Source organism: Archocentrus centrarchus, chromosome 6 (genome assembly GCF_007364275.1).
Source record: "Archocentrus centrarchus isolate MPI-CPG fArcCen1 chromosome 6, fArcCen1, whole genome shotgun sequence".
Taxonomy (NCBI): domain Eukaryota; kingdom Metazoa; phylum Chordata; class Actinopteri; order Cichliformes; family Cichlidae; genus Archocentrus; species Archocentrus centrarchus.
In genome coordinates, this window is record NC_044351.1 from 1,073,971 (window position 1) to 1,094,621 (window position 20,651).

At 45.1% G+C, this 20,651-nt stretch overlaps 1 protein-coding gene across 4 annotated transcripts in view; it reads right to left on the bottom strand.

Moving 5' to 3' along the window:
• The window catches only part of LOC115781206 (voltage-dependent calcium channel subunit alpha-2/delta-4-like), a 93,142-nt gene that overhangs the window by 20,199 nt on the left and 52,292 nt on the right, over positions 1-20,651 (bottom strand). For all 4 annotated transcript variants that reach the window (XM_030730727.1, XM_030730725.1, XM_030730726.1 and 1 more), the window contains 3 exons: positions 6,640-6,701; positions 199-213; positions 54-98 (listed from right to left, as the gene is read on the bottom strand). In XM_030730727.1, the coding sequence (XP_030586587.1) occupies positions 54-98; positions 199-213; positions 6,640-6,701 (122 nt within the window). The remainder of the gene's footprint in view (positions 1-53; positions 99-198; positions 214-6,639; positions 6,702-20,651) is intronic.

Here is a 20,651-nt window from a genome sequence, read left to right on the forward strand (position 1 = left end):
GTCTCTTCAGGAATTTCTAATACAAAGCTTGATTTTTGGTGATGAGCACTTACGACACTCTCACAGCTGAGAGGACACACGCCTTCGATGTTCGAGCACTGGGAGGGAGAGAAAGAAAGTGAGCGGGCGGAGAGGAAACATTTTTATGAAAAATAATAAATGAATGAAACATCTTTATTAGACTCGGTGTTTACTTACGTCTGTGTCGTTGGGCTGCAAGACAGAACAGGTAAAGAGTGAGATAACGAGTGTAACAATTAAACAGTAATTATTATAGCAAATTATAGATGATAGGAAACATTAAAACAGCCTTTGCATCGTGCAGAAAACTGAAGCTGTGCCTGACAAACAGAGACGTCTACAGGTGAGTTAAGCTGGACGAGCTTCCTCTAACGATCTTAAACTGTCACAAACAGCATGTGGTTACAGTTCAGCTTCCACACAGTCACTGACTTTAGGAGCTTCAGTTTCTGCCCAGCAGTTTTCTGTTATAAAAATATGAGACGGCATATTTTTACTCCTGTTTTGAAGGCAAGAACCTCTAATCCCCAGACTTTAAACCCCTCTGAGGCTGTAAGGAAACGACACTTCACGAAGCTCAGAAAGTGTAAATCAGCTGCAGGAGAATGTAAATGTGTGGAGTCAGTGTCCTGTAAATACATTAATCCAGACTGCCACAGCTGTCAGCTCCTATTAATAACATTATCTACACCATCAACCTCCACGGGACATCTGCAGCTCTGCCTCTGCCTCACTGAACTGTGGGGGACGTCCACAAGGTCAAAGACCTGCAGTCAGTGTGGAAACCAGCTGGTCTTCTGGGGACACGTTTTTCAGCAGGATCAAATGTTTGCAGCCAATTTTCAGCTTCTTACACAGCAGGAAAGAAAAGTGCAGAGCTGAGTTTGGCTTTATTAGATCCTAAACATCAGGGGGAAAAATAAAGGTCTGTTTACCAAATGATAAGGCTGCTCTGTAAGATATCCTGTCACGATTCCCACCCAGCTCCTACACCCCTCCAATCCAGTACCTCCACGTGCAGTCACACCTGTGTGTCTCCACATCGAAATACAGCAGCAATCTTTGGGATGCTCTTGCCTTTATCAGATGGAAACATGAACTTGTAATTAGCATCTTCTTAATCAGCTGGATGATTAGGATCAAAACCAGGAGCTATTAGAAACACGCCTGCTCTGTTTCACTTTCATTCCTGCAACATTTCTAAAAAGCTCCCACGCCTCTTCATTCATTTCCCCCTAAAACTGGAATATTTGTGAAGATATCTGAGGTGAATCAATTCACCTGCTGTCATTAATTAGCAGTTTTCAGCTCTCTGGAGAAAATAAGCGGTTCACAGTTCCCGTTATAGGAGTTCAAAGAAACTGTTGTGTGGCAGTGATGAAGGGAAGAAGGTGACAGGAGCCAGCTCAGCACTAACAAGAGCGCACAGCAGCTAACGGGCGCTAACGTGCCCGGGGTTAGGTCCTGTTCTCTCATGTAGCTCCTGTTACCGTGCAGAAAGTACAGAGACACAATTCCCAAGCATTCCAGGTGCTTTCATGGAATGTTTGTGGGGATTTTCCCAAAGTTACAGGATGAATAACTCTAAGAAAACAGAAGCCAGAGGAATAATAAAGTAGCATGAAGTAGTGCTTGTTACAGTGACAGGCCTGAACTAATCACACAGAACTGAAGTGATATTGGATCCAATATCAAGGAAAGCAGCAGCTTCAGAGCGGGGCTAGGGAGGAGCAGATTTTCTAACCCACTTCCACTGAATAATGCTGGCTGCTTTGGTGTAGGAACTGGGCCTTCAGCTTAATGTTCAGCTACCTCAGGGCTCAGTCACACCAGCATTTATTACAGATCAATCTCACTGTTATGATTTGATTAAGGGACATGCTTGGAAAGAAATCAACACTGAGTTCTGTGGCAGGATTTCCAATCATCTGTAAGAGAGGAGCAAGCCAGTTAGCTCACCAGCTAGCCTCACAACACTAAAACTTAATCTCATGCATCTGTGTTTGCAGCCTTCAGAAGTTCAATAAGACAAACATGAAGCTGGAAATGAGCAAAAAAGGACCTTATTAGACTAAACAGTCCAAGAAGACAAACTACAGAGCATAAATATCTATTTTGCTTTATTAAGGATAAAATCCACTTGCTTCTTATTCTGTGCACACTCTAATCTTAATGAAAGGTCTGAGAGACTTAAAGCCTACACTTAATGGTTCTGCTCCCTAATGAACCAAAGGGAAAATTGAAGAAATGACCTCTGAATCTGCAGGATTACAGCTGAACAGTCACAGAGCAAAAATCACATCTTTGTCCTTAAAAACTTGGTGACATTTGCTGCTGCTTGTTAACTCGCTGGAAGACTCTGGTCCAACTGCAGAAGAAGCTGCAGCTCCACCATGAAGAAGTTTATGATCCCAGAGAGGGTGGTGGTATAGAGCAGGCTGGAATGATAGCTTATGTGCATGCTAACACCTCTGCCTTTACGTTTCCTCAAAGGTCAGCACGGTTTCAGACCTGCAGCAGGTCGTGCCCAGAGTCAAACATGCCCCTGTCCTCCAGTACTGTGCACTCAGCTGGATTTTAGTTCCTGTATCAGAGGACAGAACAGTAACATAACGGTGGATCAGATATTCTTCTTTTCTCCTCTGCAGTGAAGTTATCAGCACTATAACATCCATCTCCAATCAATGCCAGACTCCCATCGGGTGCATGTTGAGGAAGTCTCTGTGTTCAGGGTCAGTCTGAGCGCTCTGACATCACAGCTGCTCCCTGCACTGGAAATACGGGCGTGACTGAGAGCTCTGCGACACGCTGCGCACGTTTCATTTCACCAAAGCAGGAAACACGTGTACTTCACCTTCACTGATTTATACAGCTAACACCTCAATTCATTCTCGAGGAGAAGAAGAGGGTTTAAGACTGAGAGGATGCTGGTTCGAATCCTTGGACTGGCATGTACTGGACAAACCATCCGGGAAAAGCTTCAGAGAACCCTCAGGCTGGCATGGAAAACTGAGGGGGTGAAGTGCTGCCACCTGTCTCCACTCTCATTAGCACCACTGTGGGCCCTTGAGCAAGGCCCTTAGCAACTGGGGGGCAGCTGCTCCTCAGGCAGCGTTCTAGCTGCACCCTGCTCTGCATGTTGTGCTGTGTGTACTGCATGTGTGTTTGATAGGTTAAATGCTGCATTTCACTGCATATGTATGTGACAATAAAGTTGTTCTTGAGTACTGCAAGTATCAGCCAACTGTTGCTTTCTTTTAGCCTCATTAGGGACAGTTAATTAAGTTAAATACAGCAAAAAGGTGAGGATGCTGTGCAAAACATAAATAAAAACAGAAAATCTTGTGAATCCATATTTTATTCACAATAGAAAATGTCAAATGTTTAAACTGAGACGTTTTACTATTTCGTGACAAATATGAGCTCATTTTGAACTGATGGCAGCAACACGTCTCAAAAAAGTTGTGAGGGAGCAACAAAAGGCTTGAAAAGTTGGTGACACTAAACAGAAACAGCAGCAGGAGCAGCTAACGAGGTTCACTGGCAGCAGGTCAGGAACACGATCAGTATAAAAGGAGCATCTTAGGCTACGTTCACACTGCAGGCCTTAATGCTCGAAGTCCGATTTTTTCCTGTGCGGTTGTTCGCATTTCCAAATATATGCGACTTTTATGTCGAGGGCTTGAAGCCATAAGTGATATTTCATCAACTTTACAGGAGAGCCAAAACAAAAAGTGACCACAGTTTGCTCGTACTTTGTATACTGTTTTTTTTAAGCATGTTTCTTTTTATAAATATATGACACAAAGCTTAATGAACAATAATCTTGTCTTTGTCATAAATACACTTACACCCTTTTGGCACCAACGTCTTGTGTGCATTCACAGTTAAGTCTTCTTGTTTTTTGTTGAATAACTCTATTTCTATTAATATATTACTTCTGTAATTTTGACAGTACATAGAGCACATCAAGAGCTTTCATTTGATATATATATATATATCTCAATTTTGACCAAAATGTCAGTTACGCCTCTATGGCTCCAAGCCCTCGATGTGATCTCCTGTTTGAACTGCAAACAACCTAAAGTGTCCCGCATGTGCAGTAGAGGACGCAGTAACGTCACACGTTGTGAGCGTGCTCAGTGTTTGTGGAAGTAAACATGGATCAGGATGCAGAATCGTGACGTTTGTCGAGTATCGATGACGTGCAGGTCGGATGAACGCGACCTGGCCGTACAGACACAGGTCACATTTGAAAAGATCGGATACGTATCGGAATTAGGACCACATATCCAAGTGGCCTGGGTCGCGTTTGTAAAAATCGGATCTGTGTTGTTTAGACTGTCATGAAAAGATCAGATACAGGTCACATAGGGGCAAAAAAAAATCAGATTTGGGTCACTTCAGGCTGCAGTGTGAATGTAGCCTTAGAGCTTCTCAGAGTGAAGATGGGCAGAGGTTCACCATCTGGGAAATCTACAAATTCTAGAACAATTCCAGAATAATGTTCCTCAACGTAAAATTATGAAGACTTTGAATATCTCATCATCTGCAGTATTAATATCATCAAAGTATCTGGAGAAATCTCTGTCTAATGCCTGTGATCTTCAGGTCCTCCAGCAGCAGTAAAAACAGGCCCGATTCTGTCCTGAAATCACTGCATGGGCTCAGGAACACTTCCAGAAATCATCACAGCTTCATAGCAGAAGAGTCCGGGTGCTGGACCGGCCTGCAGTCCAGACTTTTGACCAGCTGAGAACACCTGGAGCATCAGGAACCAAAAACAGGACAGAGCAGCTGGAATCCTCTATCAGGCAGAACGGGACAACATTCCTCTTCAGCAGCTGCTCTCCTCAGTTCCAGATGTTTACGGACTGATGTTAAAGGAAGAGGGGATGCTGCACAGCTGGAAACACGGACCTGAAACAACTTTTTTGCAATGTGTTGCAGCCATCAAACTCAAAATGAGTGAATATTTTTCTTACAATGATGCATTTTCTCAGTTTAAACATGTTTTCTATTGTGAATAAATATTTGCTTTTATTTGCATTTTTTTCGCAGTGTCTCAAATTTTTCAGAACTGGGACTGCAAATAAAACAAAGTTAATGATGATTCTCACTAACAGCATTATTGTGTATAAGCGGGTTATATTGGAACATACTAGGACCCACTATGAAGTGTGACCCTTAAATAAAGGAACTAAAGGCCCACTTCCTGCAGCTTTAACAACGGTGTCTCTTTCTGCCTGCAAAGCTGTTCCAAACACCGAAGATCACCAGCTAACGAGCCAGGCTACATAAAGACACAGCACCACTTTAAACATTTCAGCCTACTACGATTAAAATCCCACACCATCAGAAATAATTAAGCTGCACAGATGAGAGAAGTTCCTGTTCGTGCAAAGTCAACATTAGACTGAACTTGGTGCTCTTCTACAGGCATACCTGGAAAGCATAAGCTGTGAGTGCAGCAGCTCAGAGCAGCAACAACATGGCTGCATCAGAAACTGCATGAAAAGAACTATGGAGAAGGTGGGTTGCAAAGAGGGCTGCACGTGTGTAACAAACAACGCAGTGACCTAACTCTGGAGACATGTGATATGCCAGTTGGATGTGTGGAAGGTGTGACTGGCACTAAGATCTGCAGGGGCTGTAGCTGAAGCTCCCAAACTCATGATTTCTTGGTTTAGTTCCTAATGGCCAATGTTAAAAATGACTTTTTTTGTTTAATTAATTGATGTTTATTCAGTGTTTCCTAAACACTAAATCCTAAACTTGGGCGTATTTGGCTTTTCCTTCTCACGGTCACTGTTGTGGTCTCATCCCACAGACGCACAGACTGTCATGAACAGTTTGTGGTTCGGCTCTGCAGATCCACTGCATGGTGGATGGTCTCTCTAACCAGAGAGAGCTGGGTTATGCAGCACAGTTCAATGTGGTGGCACTGGAGTTAACCACAGCATGGGAGACATATTACTCAGTTATTCATCTGTCACAAAGTAACTGGCAAATACAATATTTGTAAATGGACTAGTTCTTATGTAGCACTTTTCTACTCTATCTGAGCACTCAAAGCGCTTAACAGGAGAAACTTAACTTTGTTTGGACCCCTTAAAATGGGGTGATCCAGATAAAATAAAATGATCTCACAGTATCTGATGACTGTATGATTGGATAAAAGTGTGTCTGCCTTTCACAGTTCTCACATTAAACAGAGCAGAAATCTGGAAAACACTGATTCATTTCATGTGGTTTAAAACGAGCTTCTAACACAGGCTCAAAGAGCCTGATTGGAACAGATGTTTCATTATTGTGACCAATGCACGTGGCAGTCCCTGATTATACACTAACCCACAGGAAATCTGCACATGTGAACAACAGAAATAAGAAATAAAAAACACATTTCAAGAGTTTTAGAAGGAGACAAATGGCTTCAACACATTTGTTGGACCTTAAAGATGCACTCTGAATAAAAACACAAACTCCATCAACACCTTTAACTGCTTTGTGTGTTTGTGTGGTCAGCTTAGTGTCAGCCTCTAGACAATAAACTCAGGTCAATGAAATGTCCCCAAAATGACACCAAAGTGTGTTTGTGTGAAAGAGTCCTCCAGTCACCTGCTTGGCAATGGTCCAGAACCGCTTTTCCAGCCAATCCAAGGACATCTGCAGCCCGATAGCTAAAAATAGAAAACACACAGACACACAGCATTAAGACAGACGCACGGTGAGATGGACTCTGCAGAGGCGGCGCTGAACATTTAGCTGTGTTTGTGGAGGAAAGAGAGGAGGACAGGAAATCAATTCGACCCTCAGTTCACCTCTGTCGTGTCCTGACGCTAATGAAGGGATGTAAACACTGATGAGCCTGATGGTGTGTGTGCTCCCTGCAGGCTGGGTAATGACACGTCTCTTGGTAATGCTCTGCAGCAGCTTTATTACTGCGAGCATCAGACTGTAGTACGCAGCAAGCATTTAGGAGCAAGTTGAACGGTGAACAGTTTATACTCTGTTGAAAATCCGTGTCGAGTTAAATCTGGGCTGATGTGTTTAAAGGCTTTACTAAAACCCAGCTGACCGCTCGCTAAACTTTTCCTGAACAACGTTCCTCCAATCAGTGCGTAGAAACTGAAACTTGGAGCTGCTCGTTTCCAGCTCCATATTTTTACATCTTAGAGGCTACTGGAGAAGCTCTGCATGACTCAAAGTTTAAAATAATCCTTCGTGATCTTTCAATGCATAAATATGTAGGACCGCTTTTTTACAGTTGTGCAATATTTCTAAAATTGAAACATTCTTTCTCAGAGTGATGCTGAAAATTCATGCATTTATTACTTCTAGGCTGGACTATTGTAATTGATTATTATCAGGCTGGTCTTGAATAATCAGGCCCCATCTTATCTTAAAGACTTGTGGTTCCTAGGATACTGAAGAGTAGAATGGGAGGCAGAGCCTTCAGCTTTCAGGCCCCTCTTCTGTGGAACCAGCTCCCAGCTTGGATTCAGGAGACAGACACCCTCTCTGTTTTTATAGTTTTATAGTTAGGGCTGGATCAGGTGACCCTGAACCCTCCCTTAGTTATGCTGCTATAGGCCTAGGCTGCTGGGGGGTTCCCATAATGCACTGTTTCTTTTCATTCACCACTTTCTACTTCACTCTGTATTTAGTAATTAGTTATTATTAATCTCTGTCTCTCTCCCCCTCAGCAGATGACCCCCCCTCCCTGAGCCTGGTTCTGCTGGAGGTTTCTTCCTGTTAAAAGGGAGTTTTTCCTTCCCACTGTCACCAAGTGCTGCTCATAGGGGATTTATTAACTCAGTTTTATTACGTATTTTCCTCAAGTTTTCCACAGGCTGAGAACCATTTCTTTAAGCCAGCTTTTTCCTGATTGGTTGCCCCTTACAAACAGCAGGTGTCGAAACTGCTTTGAGTGCTTAGCTTGAGTAAAAAGGTGCTATATAAGTCCATTTACCATTTAGGTAAATATATTTGCACATATTTGCATCAGAATCCTCTAAAAAGAATCAGGATGCAACAATAAGTTCTGTCACATAGCAAAGCTTGTTCATAATCGAAGGATCTAATGATCCAGAATAATATTTATGACAACACTGGTTAGCTGCATAACATCTGCACACAGGACGTTTGGGCTGGGTGAGGTATGCGCTCTGCTGAGGACCCTCCTAGTTTGAAACTTTGGCCGTGGTTAATGTGAACATCCTCCACTGGAACAGTATTCAACTGGAAATTAGGAAATGTGGAAGTTTATTATTTTTATGGAATTACACTCATGATTATGATGCTCATACTTGTGGTGTGCGATACTGCAAGATTTGGTATCGATCCGATACCAAGTAAATACAGGGCCAGTATCGCCGATACTGATACAATACTTTTTAATACGTATGAAGAATTTTCATAACGTTTAAGTGTTTGTGATTTTTTTCCTTTGCATCATTAATTAGTTAAAACCCAGCATAGGTTAACCAAATTTAACTTCTCTGAACAAGCAATCCTTTGGATGAAGTCATATTTGGAAAATAGAATTCAGTGTGTACCTTGACTGTAAAGTTGGAGTACCTCAAGGGTCCATACTTTGACCACTTTTATTTTCTCTATACATTAATGACTTGCCAAATATTTGTTCAGATGTCAATACTCAGTTGTATGCAGATGATGCTGTTATTTTTACACAAGCAAGGACTGATATGGAAGTCTTGAAAAAATTGACAAATGCTATGAATTGTATCCAAGTGTAGCTTACCAGGCCATGTCTACTGCTTAATTTAAAGAAAACTATTAAATTCTCAAAACAACCACAATCAAGAATATCTTCAAATGTTTTCCTGGAAGAAGAAGAGCTTCAGATTGTAAATGAAGTCAAATATCTTGTTATTACGATAGATTCTACTTTATCATTTAAGAATCGTGTTAAAAATATATCCAAGATCATTAAATTTAACTTATACAATTTTAAGCAAATCAGATTATCACTGCCGGAAAATGCAGCCAAAATGTTTCTCTATTCTATGATTTTTTCTCATATGCGATACTGTGTTACTAATTGGTCACTGACAAGCGGTACGATTTTAAAATCAATAGAATCTTTATTTAAGAAGTCTTTAAAAGTGTTAAACAGAAAGCCTCTTTCTTTTCATCATTGTCCTATACTTCAGAAATGTAACATTTTAAGTTTTGAAATTTTTTAAAAATTCAAGTTTGCTTGTTCTATTTATAAGATTTTACATGGGCTTGCTCCACCTTCACTGGGTGAGTTAATCTTGCCAAAATCAAATATTAGTGGGAGATTAACTAGAGCCTCTATTAGAGGTGATTGTGTGATAGCTTTTAGGCTTACAAACAGGTGTTATCAGTCGGGGGGGTGAGATTTGGAATGATATTCCAGCTGTAATAAGAGAATGCACCACCTCTGACAGATTTCAAACTTATCGTAAACAATGGCTAAAGAGAAATCAGGTCTGTGATCATTAATTTGCTTTTAATGTGCTGTAATTAATGGTGTATGTTTTATATCTGTTTTTGTATTGTGGGTCTTTATGTGTCTTTTTTTCCCATGTGTAACTTAATGCTTTTGTTAATGCTTCTGTTGTCTATATTTAGATTTGTTGTTAACTGTTTGATGTTTTTTGTCTGACCTACCAGGAACTACAGATGAAAAGTAGCCTTTTTGACTAATTCTGGCATATTTACACTGTGATGTTCATTAATGTGCGCTGTCCCTTTTAAATAAATAAAACAAACAAAAAAATACAAATGAAAAAAACTGGGCAAAGTTTATAGGTAAATAGAAAATACTTTATCAAAATAAAAGTTTTTGTTCTGAAACATTAGAACAGTAACAAAACAATTTCCTCATACATTATGATGTCTGGATTTTTTTTTCTTAAATAAAGTGTACAAAATGATCACTCAAGAACAAGTTTTTTCAGGTAGAGTGTTCAGAAAGTATAATACAAAAATGTAATAAAAAATATCCCTTCATCCACTAATTTTCTGGATTTTTTCTTAAATAAACAAGCTGTACAAAATTACCACTCTACAACGTTAGAAAACATTTAAAGCTTTTTTCCCAGATAAAATATGTTAGTGTCACATGACGGTATAACATCAAAATACTGCGGGAAGGGGAGGAGCAAAGTGTGCCTGTTCTGTGCTGCGACAGGAGCGACACTCAGACAGTCAGCTCACATCTTTGATGAAACCATAGCGCTGCGTACAGGAGAGAAACTGAAGCTAAAGTATGGATCTCATTACTGGTATTGATCAATAGCAATACCAACATTGGTATTGCTATTATCGATATTTGGATTGCTCCGCCCACCACTAGCTCATACGGGATTGACTGTGTTCAGTGAATGAATCCCAGCAGAAGTGTGAGCGAGCTTAAAATGTGCCAACCTGACAGCCAATCACTGATCTTGGTGTGATGGCGGGATAGCTGCAGTCATCTCTGCTACTCTTTAAAAAATGCAGTTATATCCATAGACTGTAAATAAAAGCTTCCAGGTGTGAAAAGTTCAGCCAATGTGTAAGTGCCTTAAATCTACACTCTCACTAACAGCCAGCAGGGGGCGACTCCTCTGGCTGTGACAGAAGCATGACTGTATTGATTTCTATGGGAAAACAACACCAGCGCTGACGTGATCTGTGACCTCTGCAAACACTTTCCTGATGGTCACAGCGGTTTGAAGCTCCAGTGAAAAAAACACGATCATTTTGAGAATTATGGTTAAGAATCAATAAGCACGCTGAATCCTTTAGGGCAGGGGTGCCCAATACGTCGATCGCGATCTACTGGTCGATCGCGATCTACTGGTCGATCGTGATCTACTGGTCGATCGCGATCTACTGGTCGATCGCGATCTACTGGTCGATCGTGATCTACTGTTCGATCGCAAGAGGAGTGCGGGTAGATCGCATGGAGCTCCCAGTGAAGTTGGGGAAAAAATGTAGATCGCATGGCACCCTACGCATGTGCATTTAACCACGCTATGACATTGACTTTCCTCATTGGACTAAGGTAACAAAAATGAATGTACACAGTTGAATTGTGCAATGTGGGTTAATGCAGTTATGCAAGACAAACTAATACGTGTTATAGATGAAATTTAAATTCAATTAAAATATACTTTATCCTAAAAGCACAAAATATGCAATAATAATAATTTAAATAATACTAACTAAATATGCATTTTGCATTTTTATTGTGGGTGGATCCTTTTGGCTTGGTCATCTTTCAAGTAGCTCGCAAGCTGAAAAAGTGTGGGCACCCCTGCTGTAGGGCTTACTTTGTGATTGACAGCTCTGAGCGTGCAGCGCCCCCTGGTCTCAGTGTTTTCTGCAACATGAAGATTTTAATGATCAAAATGTTCAACTCATGGTTTCAAAACAGCTCAAGGTTGTGAAGACTCCACTGCCCACTGGCCCACTGCACTGTTCTGTTTTGCTTCTCTCTTCAATGAACTCCTTCACGATCAGGACTCAGTGTTACTTTAGCAGAGTCCAGGCTGATGTCTGCAAAGCAGCTCAACTGTCAGGTTAGTCTCACAGACATTTCTTGCTCTCTGGCATCAGTAAAAAAATCCCTCTAAGGCAGGGGTCTCATTCAGGCTTAATCTGCGGCTCTGTGCGGCTTGCAGAAGTAAATTGTAAGTATCCAATTGAAGTGCATTTTATTTTTGTCAGTTCGGTTTTTGTTGTAGTTTTAAATTGGAACATTATTGTGATCTTGAAATATTAAAATAAAATCATTTTATTTATTTATTTTAGCGGTAGCCGCTACCGGCTTCCGTAAGTATTTGCGGCTCTCTTTTGTTTTCTGTGGAAACCGGGTTCAAATGGCTCTTTGCGGATTACAGGTCGCCGACCCCTGCTCTAAGGCCTCCGGCTGATCTAAAACTCTCAGGCAATCAATGTGTTTCTGATGTCACTGCACTGATTGTTCATTGTTTGTTGCCTTCACAATTGTTTTCAAGTATTACTGATTAGGCTCTGAGAATTCTGGCCCTGAGCTCCCTGAGACCCCAGGTTCACTCCTTCCTGGTTGTTTTGATGTCCAAACTGACAAACTGGATTGAAGTGGATCCTGAGATTTGTTGTGATCTACCTGAAGACATGAGGACTTCAAACCGGGCCATCTTTAAAATGGTTTTTAAACCCATCCATCCATCCTTTTCAGAGTCAAGGGGGGGCTGGAGCCTATCCCAGCTGTCATTGGGCAAGAGGCAGAGTACACCTGTACAGGTGACCAGCCTGCCACAGGGCTAACACAGAGAGACAGACAACCATTCACACCTATGGGCAATTTAGAGTCACCAATTAACCTAACCCCACTAACTGCACATCTTTGGACTGTGGGAGGAAACCCGAGGACCCAGAGAGAACCCACACAAACACAGGGAGAACATGCAAATGCCACGCAGAGGCCCGGGCCGAGATGGATTCAAACCCAGACCTTCTAGCTGTGAGGTAACAGCACTAACCACCGCGCCACCGTGCTGTTTGACTTTGATCGTTCAAAGAAGACTCAAACAAGATGAGTGGAAGAGGCAAAGGAGGCGCCAAGCATCACCGTAAAGTTCTCCGTGTTCACATCCAGGACTTTTAAACCATTCTTTTTAAAAAAGTCCTATTTTGTGAGTCTTGACATCTCAGCTTGTTTTGCCCTTCGTTCCTTTAGTGCTTTAACTGAAAGCTGTTATTTAGTTTTATAACAGTCGTCCATCCCACTGTCTCAAACTCTACGCCTAGTTTTTAATTACTACCATCAATTTCAAAGGTAAATATGTGAGAACAAAAAGCTCGACAGCTGCATCAGGTGGGGCGAGGGCTCTGAGAAAGGACAATGAGGACAATTAAACTGATAAAGACCAGAACAACTAACTACAACCCCCCCAAATATTCAGTTTAGTGCTTTATAACTGATGCACTGCAGTAACAACATGTTACTGTCAGCCAGTAAGTGAGTTACACAGATCTGAGTGGACTGAAGGCAGGTTATTGTGCACATAATTCAAACACAGTGATAGTGCCACAGCAGAGGTGATCAGCAGTTACCAGCCAGAGAGAGGCGACGCTTTTTTAATGAGCGCTGATGAACGAAGGAGGAGCTCCTGTATTACTGAGGCAAACCTTTATGGAACAAATCAGTACCATATCATCCCGACAGAGCACCTCGCAGTGCCTTCAGCTTTCAGGCCCCTCTTCTGTGGAACCAGCTCCCAGCTTGGACTCAGGAGACAGACACCCTCTCTATTTTTAAGATTAGGATTAAAACTTTCCTTTTTGATCAAGCTTATAGTTAGGGCTGGATCAGGATCAGTTAGGCTGCTATCCAGTACCTACTTTCTTGGTCACAATACACAAATCATTATTATTAACCTCAAATTCAGTCAAATTCAAAACTGGATTATGATGCAGATCAAAAAATAAGAAGACCCAGGCACTCAGTAACCTCTGTGTTACGGGACTGGTGGGAGTCATTTCACCTCAGAGAAACTTAATATCTGCAACTGTTTTTGTCACTTCAATAATGAGAACTGTTGTTCATGCAGGCAGCTGGTCTGCAGTCGCTCACACACAGTAACAGGTGAGAGATGAGGCACGGCGAGCCTCTCGTGTTCTGTGTTATTGGAAAAGCAGAGCAGCGGTAAAAGCTTTTATTTGTGGTCATTGCTTGTTATTGAGCTTCTAGTTATTGAGCCTTTCTCTGACGCAGACTCCTCTCTGATGCTGCAGCAGCCTTCTCTTCATCTTATGTCCACTTTGTTACTGTGATTATCATTTTAATATCAATAGTTTGGGAGCGTTTTGTCTTCATGCCTCCTGTAATAGTCTAAATGAACAACAGAGCAGCCACAGACAGTCCTCAGTGCTAATTGGCTGTGTGGAGGTAATGAGGCTCCTCGCTGCGCTTTAATAACAGAACTGCAGCTCATCATTAATTATCTCTCATACACTGACCTCCAACTGTTTGCTTTGAGCCACGTTGCTGCTCCTGGTCTGTTGTGCTGCTGGTCAGTGTGAGAGCTGTGCAGTCTGTGATGCAGAGACTCTGTTTTCAGTGTCTTTAAGTGATGCTCGTCCATCCTGAGATCCCGCTGGAACAGATGCATTTGCCTCCCTCACTGGGAGAAATTGTTTATTCATCTATTCTCAACTCGTTCGATACAAACACCCAGCATAAAGTTCTCTGAGAGCTTCCTGACAAGCCAAGAAATATCCATGCAAACCCAAAGTGGAAACTGTTTCTGTCAGCAGTGGCACTGAAAGGATTTTCAGCTCATTTTATAGCTCCACTCGGTTTTAAGGCACGTCACAGGCAGCTCATTGATTAGCTGTCCAGGCACCATTTTACCCTCATTTTTGCGCTATTAGCTTCCAGAGAAAAAGTCACTTCACACCCTCCTGGCAGACAGAACAGAAACACAGAAAGGAACAAGGAAAGTTTTTAGCAGCTAAAAAAGGCTAGATATTCCCCACAGGAGGTGGAGGAGCCCAAAAACAGAGCTCAAAGAAGTCCTGCGCTAATAATGAGCTGATAGGGGTCGGGTCAGGGCGCATTTAGCCACAGGCTAAACAAGCATAGTTTCTGGAAGAAACTACAAGATCATATTTCTTGCATGTGTTCTTCTAAGATTTCACTTTGGGGTAGACAAATAGGTAAAAATACACATGTACAGCTGTAAACCTAACTGTAATTTTAAGGGATTAAAAGATGATTTCACATCAGCGTGTGTCCATAATCTGTTTCTGCTCGTGCCAGAGAACAATCAGCTACCACAAGTTCAAAGGTTTCTGGCTGCATCCAGTTACCCCATTAATGTGTTGGTGAGGAGCTTCATCTTAAAGGTCAAACACTTAAAGGAGAGCACAGTTTTGCAGACTTGAACTCATGACTCTGTAGAGAGTGTGAAGCTGAGAGTGAGTGTGTTGACTCTTTGCCACGACCTCTACGCTTGCTCTTCCGTGCTGGCCCCGATCCTGAGGACAGCAGGGAAATTCTCTTTGTACTTTCAGGGTTTTGAACTGGGACACCTCTGAGCTCAGTGTGTAGTAGCAGGCTTGTAGCAGGAGGGGGAAATGTGACACTGCATTTGTGTCCTGACCTCTGGGTCCTTTAAAGCTCTTAAGGCATCGGTCTCAGTCACTCCTTTAAAACAGCCTCTCTGCAGACTCAGTGGTCTGCGGATTTGCTCTGCTGTTTGATTTCTCAGTTTTTCCTCCTTTCCTGTCAGCGGCGTCCTTATCGCCGCCCTTCAGCGCTGCAGCTGAACTGTTTCTGCTGCAGTCTGCAAGGACGAGTCCACAATGGGGCAAAACAAGCAGCACATTTATTCACGCTTCTTGTCATGAAGTAAAAATAACTCACAAATGCTTCCCTCGAATCTGTAGCTGCTTTCTGCTTTGATTTTAACAGATGTGGAGCGAGCTGAAAAGGTGAGAACACCACTGAGCATAAAAATCCAATTTACTGCCAGTACTGTTTATATTTTTGTGTCATTCTTTTGATATTCCATATCCCCCCATGTGTGTCTTTACTGGCTTGTTCATGTATGAATTTCTATCTGCAGCAGCCATCTGATGAATTTCCTCGTTTGTTCCTGATAACTGCATTTGTAGTTTCTGCATTCTGCTAAAATGTTGCTGAAGTCAGACCGCTTCACTACGGTGATCAATGCGTGTTTATCAAATCGATTTTTATGAATGTGAAATGCAAATCTGACGGTGCAGTGAGAGCAGCAGGCCCTGAGTGCCCCGCACTCTTTTCTTTCTTTATCTTTACTTTGTAGGCGTCGGTGGAAGGAGACACGAGCAGGTATGTAGTCTCAGCTTTATTCGTAAAACACACAACAACTAGAACTCCAAAATATAACTCCTCAAAAGGAGGAGTCAAGCCCTTTTATCCCAGGCCTCTCTCTCCCGCCTTTTCCCGATCTATTCCGGTCTCTCTCTCCGCAATAAGAGCTTGGGGCATTCTGGTGTGAAATGTGCATATATGTGGCCACCACACAGGCCCCCCCTGAACACACAGAATGGCAAACAATACAATAATAAAAACAGCAACCATTTTCAAGTCAACATAGCAAAAATAAAATACCACATTAAGAGTATCTCCTAGGGGGTTTAACAAGGCGGCCGCCACGGCTGTGCTTGGCGACCACAGGTGGTGAAAACGAGGGAGGGGCATAGCCCCGACTACGGCGAGACTGCCCCCTCGCAGGGGAAAAAACAGCAGCTGGGGGCAGGTCCTCCGAGTGAGGCATAGAAACGGGAGGACGACCGCGGCGCGGAGGTTGGGCCAACTCAATAGGACCATCCGGAAACATGTGAGCAGGCTTAAGGCGATCCACCGAAACCCGCTCCTGACGACCTCCCAGCTCAACCAAAAAATCCTTAGGTCCCACCTCTAGCACACGGAATGGACCATCATAAGGAGGTCGAAGTGGAGAACGGTGCGCGTCATGGCGGATAAAAATGTACTTGGCAGACATCAGGTCCTTTGGCACATATGACTGTGGAAGGCAGTGATGCGCCACTACTGGGGCCAAAAACCTATCATTCCCCGGGAAAACCGGCCCGCTCCTTTTGTCGGCCCCCGAAGCAGATGCACCAGGAAGGAATTCCCCTGGAACCCTCAAAGGCTGGCCCAGGACCAGCTCGGCTGAAGAAGACTGCAGGTCCTCCTTAGGTGTCGCACGCAGGCCCAGCAGGACCCAAGGAAGGCGGTCAACCCAGCTGCTGTCCACCAGCGCAGCCCGTAAGGCAGCCTTCATGGTACGGTGGAACCGCTCGCAAAGGCCATTGGCCTGCGGGTGGTACGCGGTAGTGCGATGGAGTCTGACGCCAAGGTTCTCCGCCACAGCAGTCCACAGCTCAGACGTGAACTGAGGACCCCTGTCAGATGTCAAGTCAAGCGGTACGCCAAACCGAGATACCCAGGAGGAGACGAACGCACGCGCAACATCTGCTGAGGTGGTTGACGCCAAAGGAACTGCTTCAGGCCACCGAGTCGTCCTGTCCACCATTGTCAGGAGATGGGTGAAACCCCGGGAAGGGGGAAATGGACCTACCAGGTCTACATGGACATGTTCGAACCTTCTCTGGGGTATGGGAAAGTGCTCCAGAGGGGATTTGGTGTGTCGTTGCACTTTGGCGCGCTGACAAGCAACACATGAGGAAGCCCACGCCCTGACCTCTTTCCGGAGGCCGGGCCACACAAACTTGGCCCCTACCAACTTAACTGAGGCTTTAACTCCTGGGTGCGAAAGAGAATGAACTGCCTCAAAAACCCGCCGACGCCAGCAAGCAGGAACCAAGGGGCGAGGCCTGCCCAATGAGACGTCGCAAAGTAGGGTTACGCCACTATCCTGAAATGAGACATCTTCCAAACGCAAACTGGACTCGGCCACCTTAAAAGCCTGAATCTCCGTATCCGTAAGTTGGTCGGCAGCCATGGCAGAGTAGTCCACTCCCAAATGCACAGAACTAACCTGCGCCCTGGACAGACAGTCAGCCACCCGATTACACTTGCCGGCGACGTGCTGAATGTCAGTGGTAAACTCTGAAATAGCAGAAAGCTGCCGTTGCTGCCGCGCAGTCCACGGTTCCGAAACCTTTGCCATGGCAAATGTGAGAGGTTTGTGGTCTACAAAAGCGGTAAAGTCACGGCCCTCAAGCAGGAACCGGAAATGACGCGTCGCGAGAAAAAGGGCAAGGAGCTCCCTGTCAAACGTACTGTACTTTCTCTCCGCATCCCGAAGCTTCCTGCTAAAAAAGGCGAGGGGCTGCCAAGCACCACCCACCCATTGTTCGCACACGGCCCCGACTGCAAAATCGGAGGCATCGGTAGTAAGGGCAACAGGCGCCTCGGGAGACGGGTGGGCCAGCAGGGCAGCGTTGGCAAGAGCAGCTTTGGCACTGTCAAATGCCTGCACCCGCTCAGGTGTCCACTCTATCTCTTGGTTGCCTTTCTTGCCCTTAAGTGCATTGTACAGAGGGTGCATGAGGTGAGCAGCCCGGGGGATGAAACGGTTATAAAAGTTCACCATCCCCAAAAACTCCTGCAGGGGCTTCACTGAGGAAGGGCGCGGAAAAGCAGAAACCGCCTCCACCTTAGCGGGCAGGGGAAACGCCCCTTGGGGCGAAACAAGGTGTCCCAAAAACTCTATGGCCGGCAGACCGAACTGGCATTTAGCTGGATTCACAATCAAACCGTGCTCACTGAGACGCTCAAACAACCGGCGGAGGTGCACTGAATGCTCCGCGGCGGAAGGGCTGGCAACCAGTATGTCATCCAGATAGACGAACAAAAATGGCATACCACGCAAAACGGAGTCCATGAGGCGCTGAAACGTCTGTGCCGCGCCCTTCAGACCGAAGGGCATTCGCAAAAACTCGAAAAGGCCAAAAGGAGTGATAACCGCGGTCTTGGGCACATCACGCGGATGGACAGGAACTTGATGGTATCCCCTCACCAAATCCACCTTTGAAAAAATAGTTGCCCCCGCAAGATGAACCGAAAAATCTTGAATGTGGGGAACCGGGTACCTGTCATTAGTCGTCGCATTATTAAGGCGCCTAAAATCCCCACAAGGGCGCCACCCACCGTCAGCTTTAGGGACCATGTGCAACGGGGACGCCCACGGGCTGTTTGAGCGGCGCACAATACCAAGGCGCTCCATGTTTGCAAACTCCTCCCTGGCTATCGCTAACTTCGCGGCATCGAGACGGCGTGCACGCGCAAAAACCGGCGGACCCACAGTGGTAATGTAATGCTCCACACCATGTTTAGCTACGGCTGCAGAGAAGGTGGGAACCGTGAGGGTGGGAAACTCGGCAAGCAAACGCTGGTACTCATCACCTGTGGCAAGCATGTTAGCGAGGGGCAGGGGGCCAGGACTACGAAGTGTACAGGGGTAGGTATCAAAAGACACAGCATCTATCAAGCACCTATTAGCTACATCGACCAACAACCTGAAAGCACACAAGAAATCAGCGCCGAGTATAGGTACTGACACAGACGCTATCACAAAGTCCCAGTTAAACTGACGTCCCTTGAAACACACAGTCACCAACCTCATTCCATATGTGCGAATGGGGGTACCGTTCGCCGCGTCCAGCAGGGGTCCGTGACATTGTCCCAAGGCGTCCGCAGCTGAAGCCGGCATGATGCTACGCTGAGCACCCGAGTCCACAAGCAGACGGCGTCCCGAAGCAGTGTCCTCAATGAAGAGCAGCTTGTCCGAGCTGCCAGCGCACACAGCTGCTAGTGAGCACCGGCCCTCTCGTTTCCCTGGTGCTGGAAGGTACACGGCGGAATGCAGCGCTTCGCCTTCACTCCGAACCGGCGATGATAGAAGCAGAGCACGCTCTCCTTCCTCCGGCGCTCTGCGACGGCGGCCACAGCACCAGCTTCTCTCGTCTCCGCTCCTTGTAGAGCCGCACTCGGTAAAAGTGCATGCACACCGGAATGCCTGGATGCCAGCAAAATCTTGTCCGCCTCTTCAGCTAGCCCGCGGTAATCCTTGGCCCGTATCAGAGCGGAGCTGGCTAGCGCGGTGCGCACGGGAGGGGGGAGCTGGCGCAGGAACAGATGCGTAAAGAGAAACGAAGCGTCGCCCGGGCCGAGCAGAGCCAGCATGTGCTCCATCAGCTCGGAGGGTTTACCATCTCCCAAGCCATTCAGGGACAACAGGCGATCAGCCCGCTCTTCGTCTGAAAGCTGATAAATCCGCAGCAGGTTCTCCTTCAGCGCTCCATACTTGTTAGCAGGCGGCGGGTCCCGGAGCAGTCCCATCAGCCGGCGGGTAGAAGCAGAGTCCAGCGCCGCGACGACATGGTAATACTTGGTGTCGTCTGAGGTGATCCCGCGGAGGTGAAACTGGGCCTCCACATGCTGGAACCAAGGCTCTGGATCGTGCTGCCAGAACTCCGGGAGCTTGACCGTGGCCGCAAAAATAGCGGGAGAAACGGCGGCGGCTGGTGAGGAAACAGCGGCCGCGGCCGTTGAGCTGTCGTCAGCAGACATGTTCTTTAGTCGGGGTCACCAATGTAGGCGTCGGTGGAAGGAGACACGAGCAGGTATGTAGTCTCAGCTTTATTCGTAAAACACACAACAACTAGAACTCCAAAATATAACTCCTCAAAAGGAGGAGTCAAGCCCTTTTATCCCAGGCCTCTCTCTCCCGCCTTTTCCCGATCTATTCCGGTCTCTCTCTCCGCAATAAGAGCTTGGGGCATTCTGGTGTGAAATGTGCATATATGTGGCCACCACAACTTAGTAAATATGTTTTTTTCCCGGCTGATGCTTCTGCAGTTCAGTCTCTGTGCATCTGCTCCTTCATTTTTCACAGTGCTTCAGTAAGACTCATTATTTTTGGTTCAGTCAGGACCGCTTTAGTACAAAAGAGGATGCTTATTTCCTTCGCTTTCCATTTCACTAATTTATACTTGTCAGCATGTGTCTGTTCTGGGACCTCCCTGCACTTCCATGAAAAGCATGAAGCAGGGAGAAAAGCAGCACATAGCAACCGATATGCCACTGATGAAGGCAGACGCAGCTCAGAGAGGAGGAGCTGGGCTGTGAAGCAGGTTGTGGAGCCCCAGGA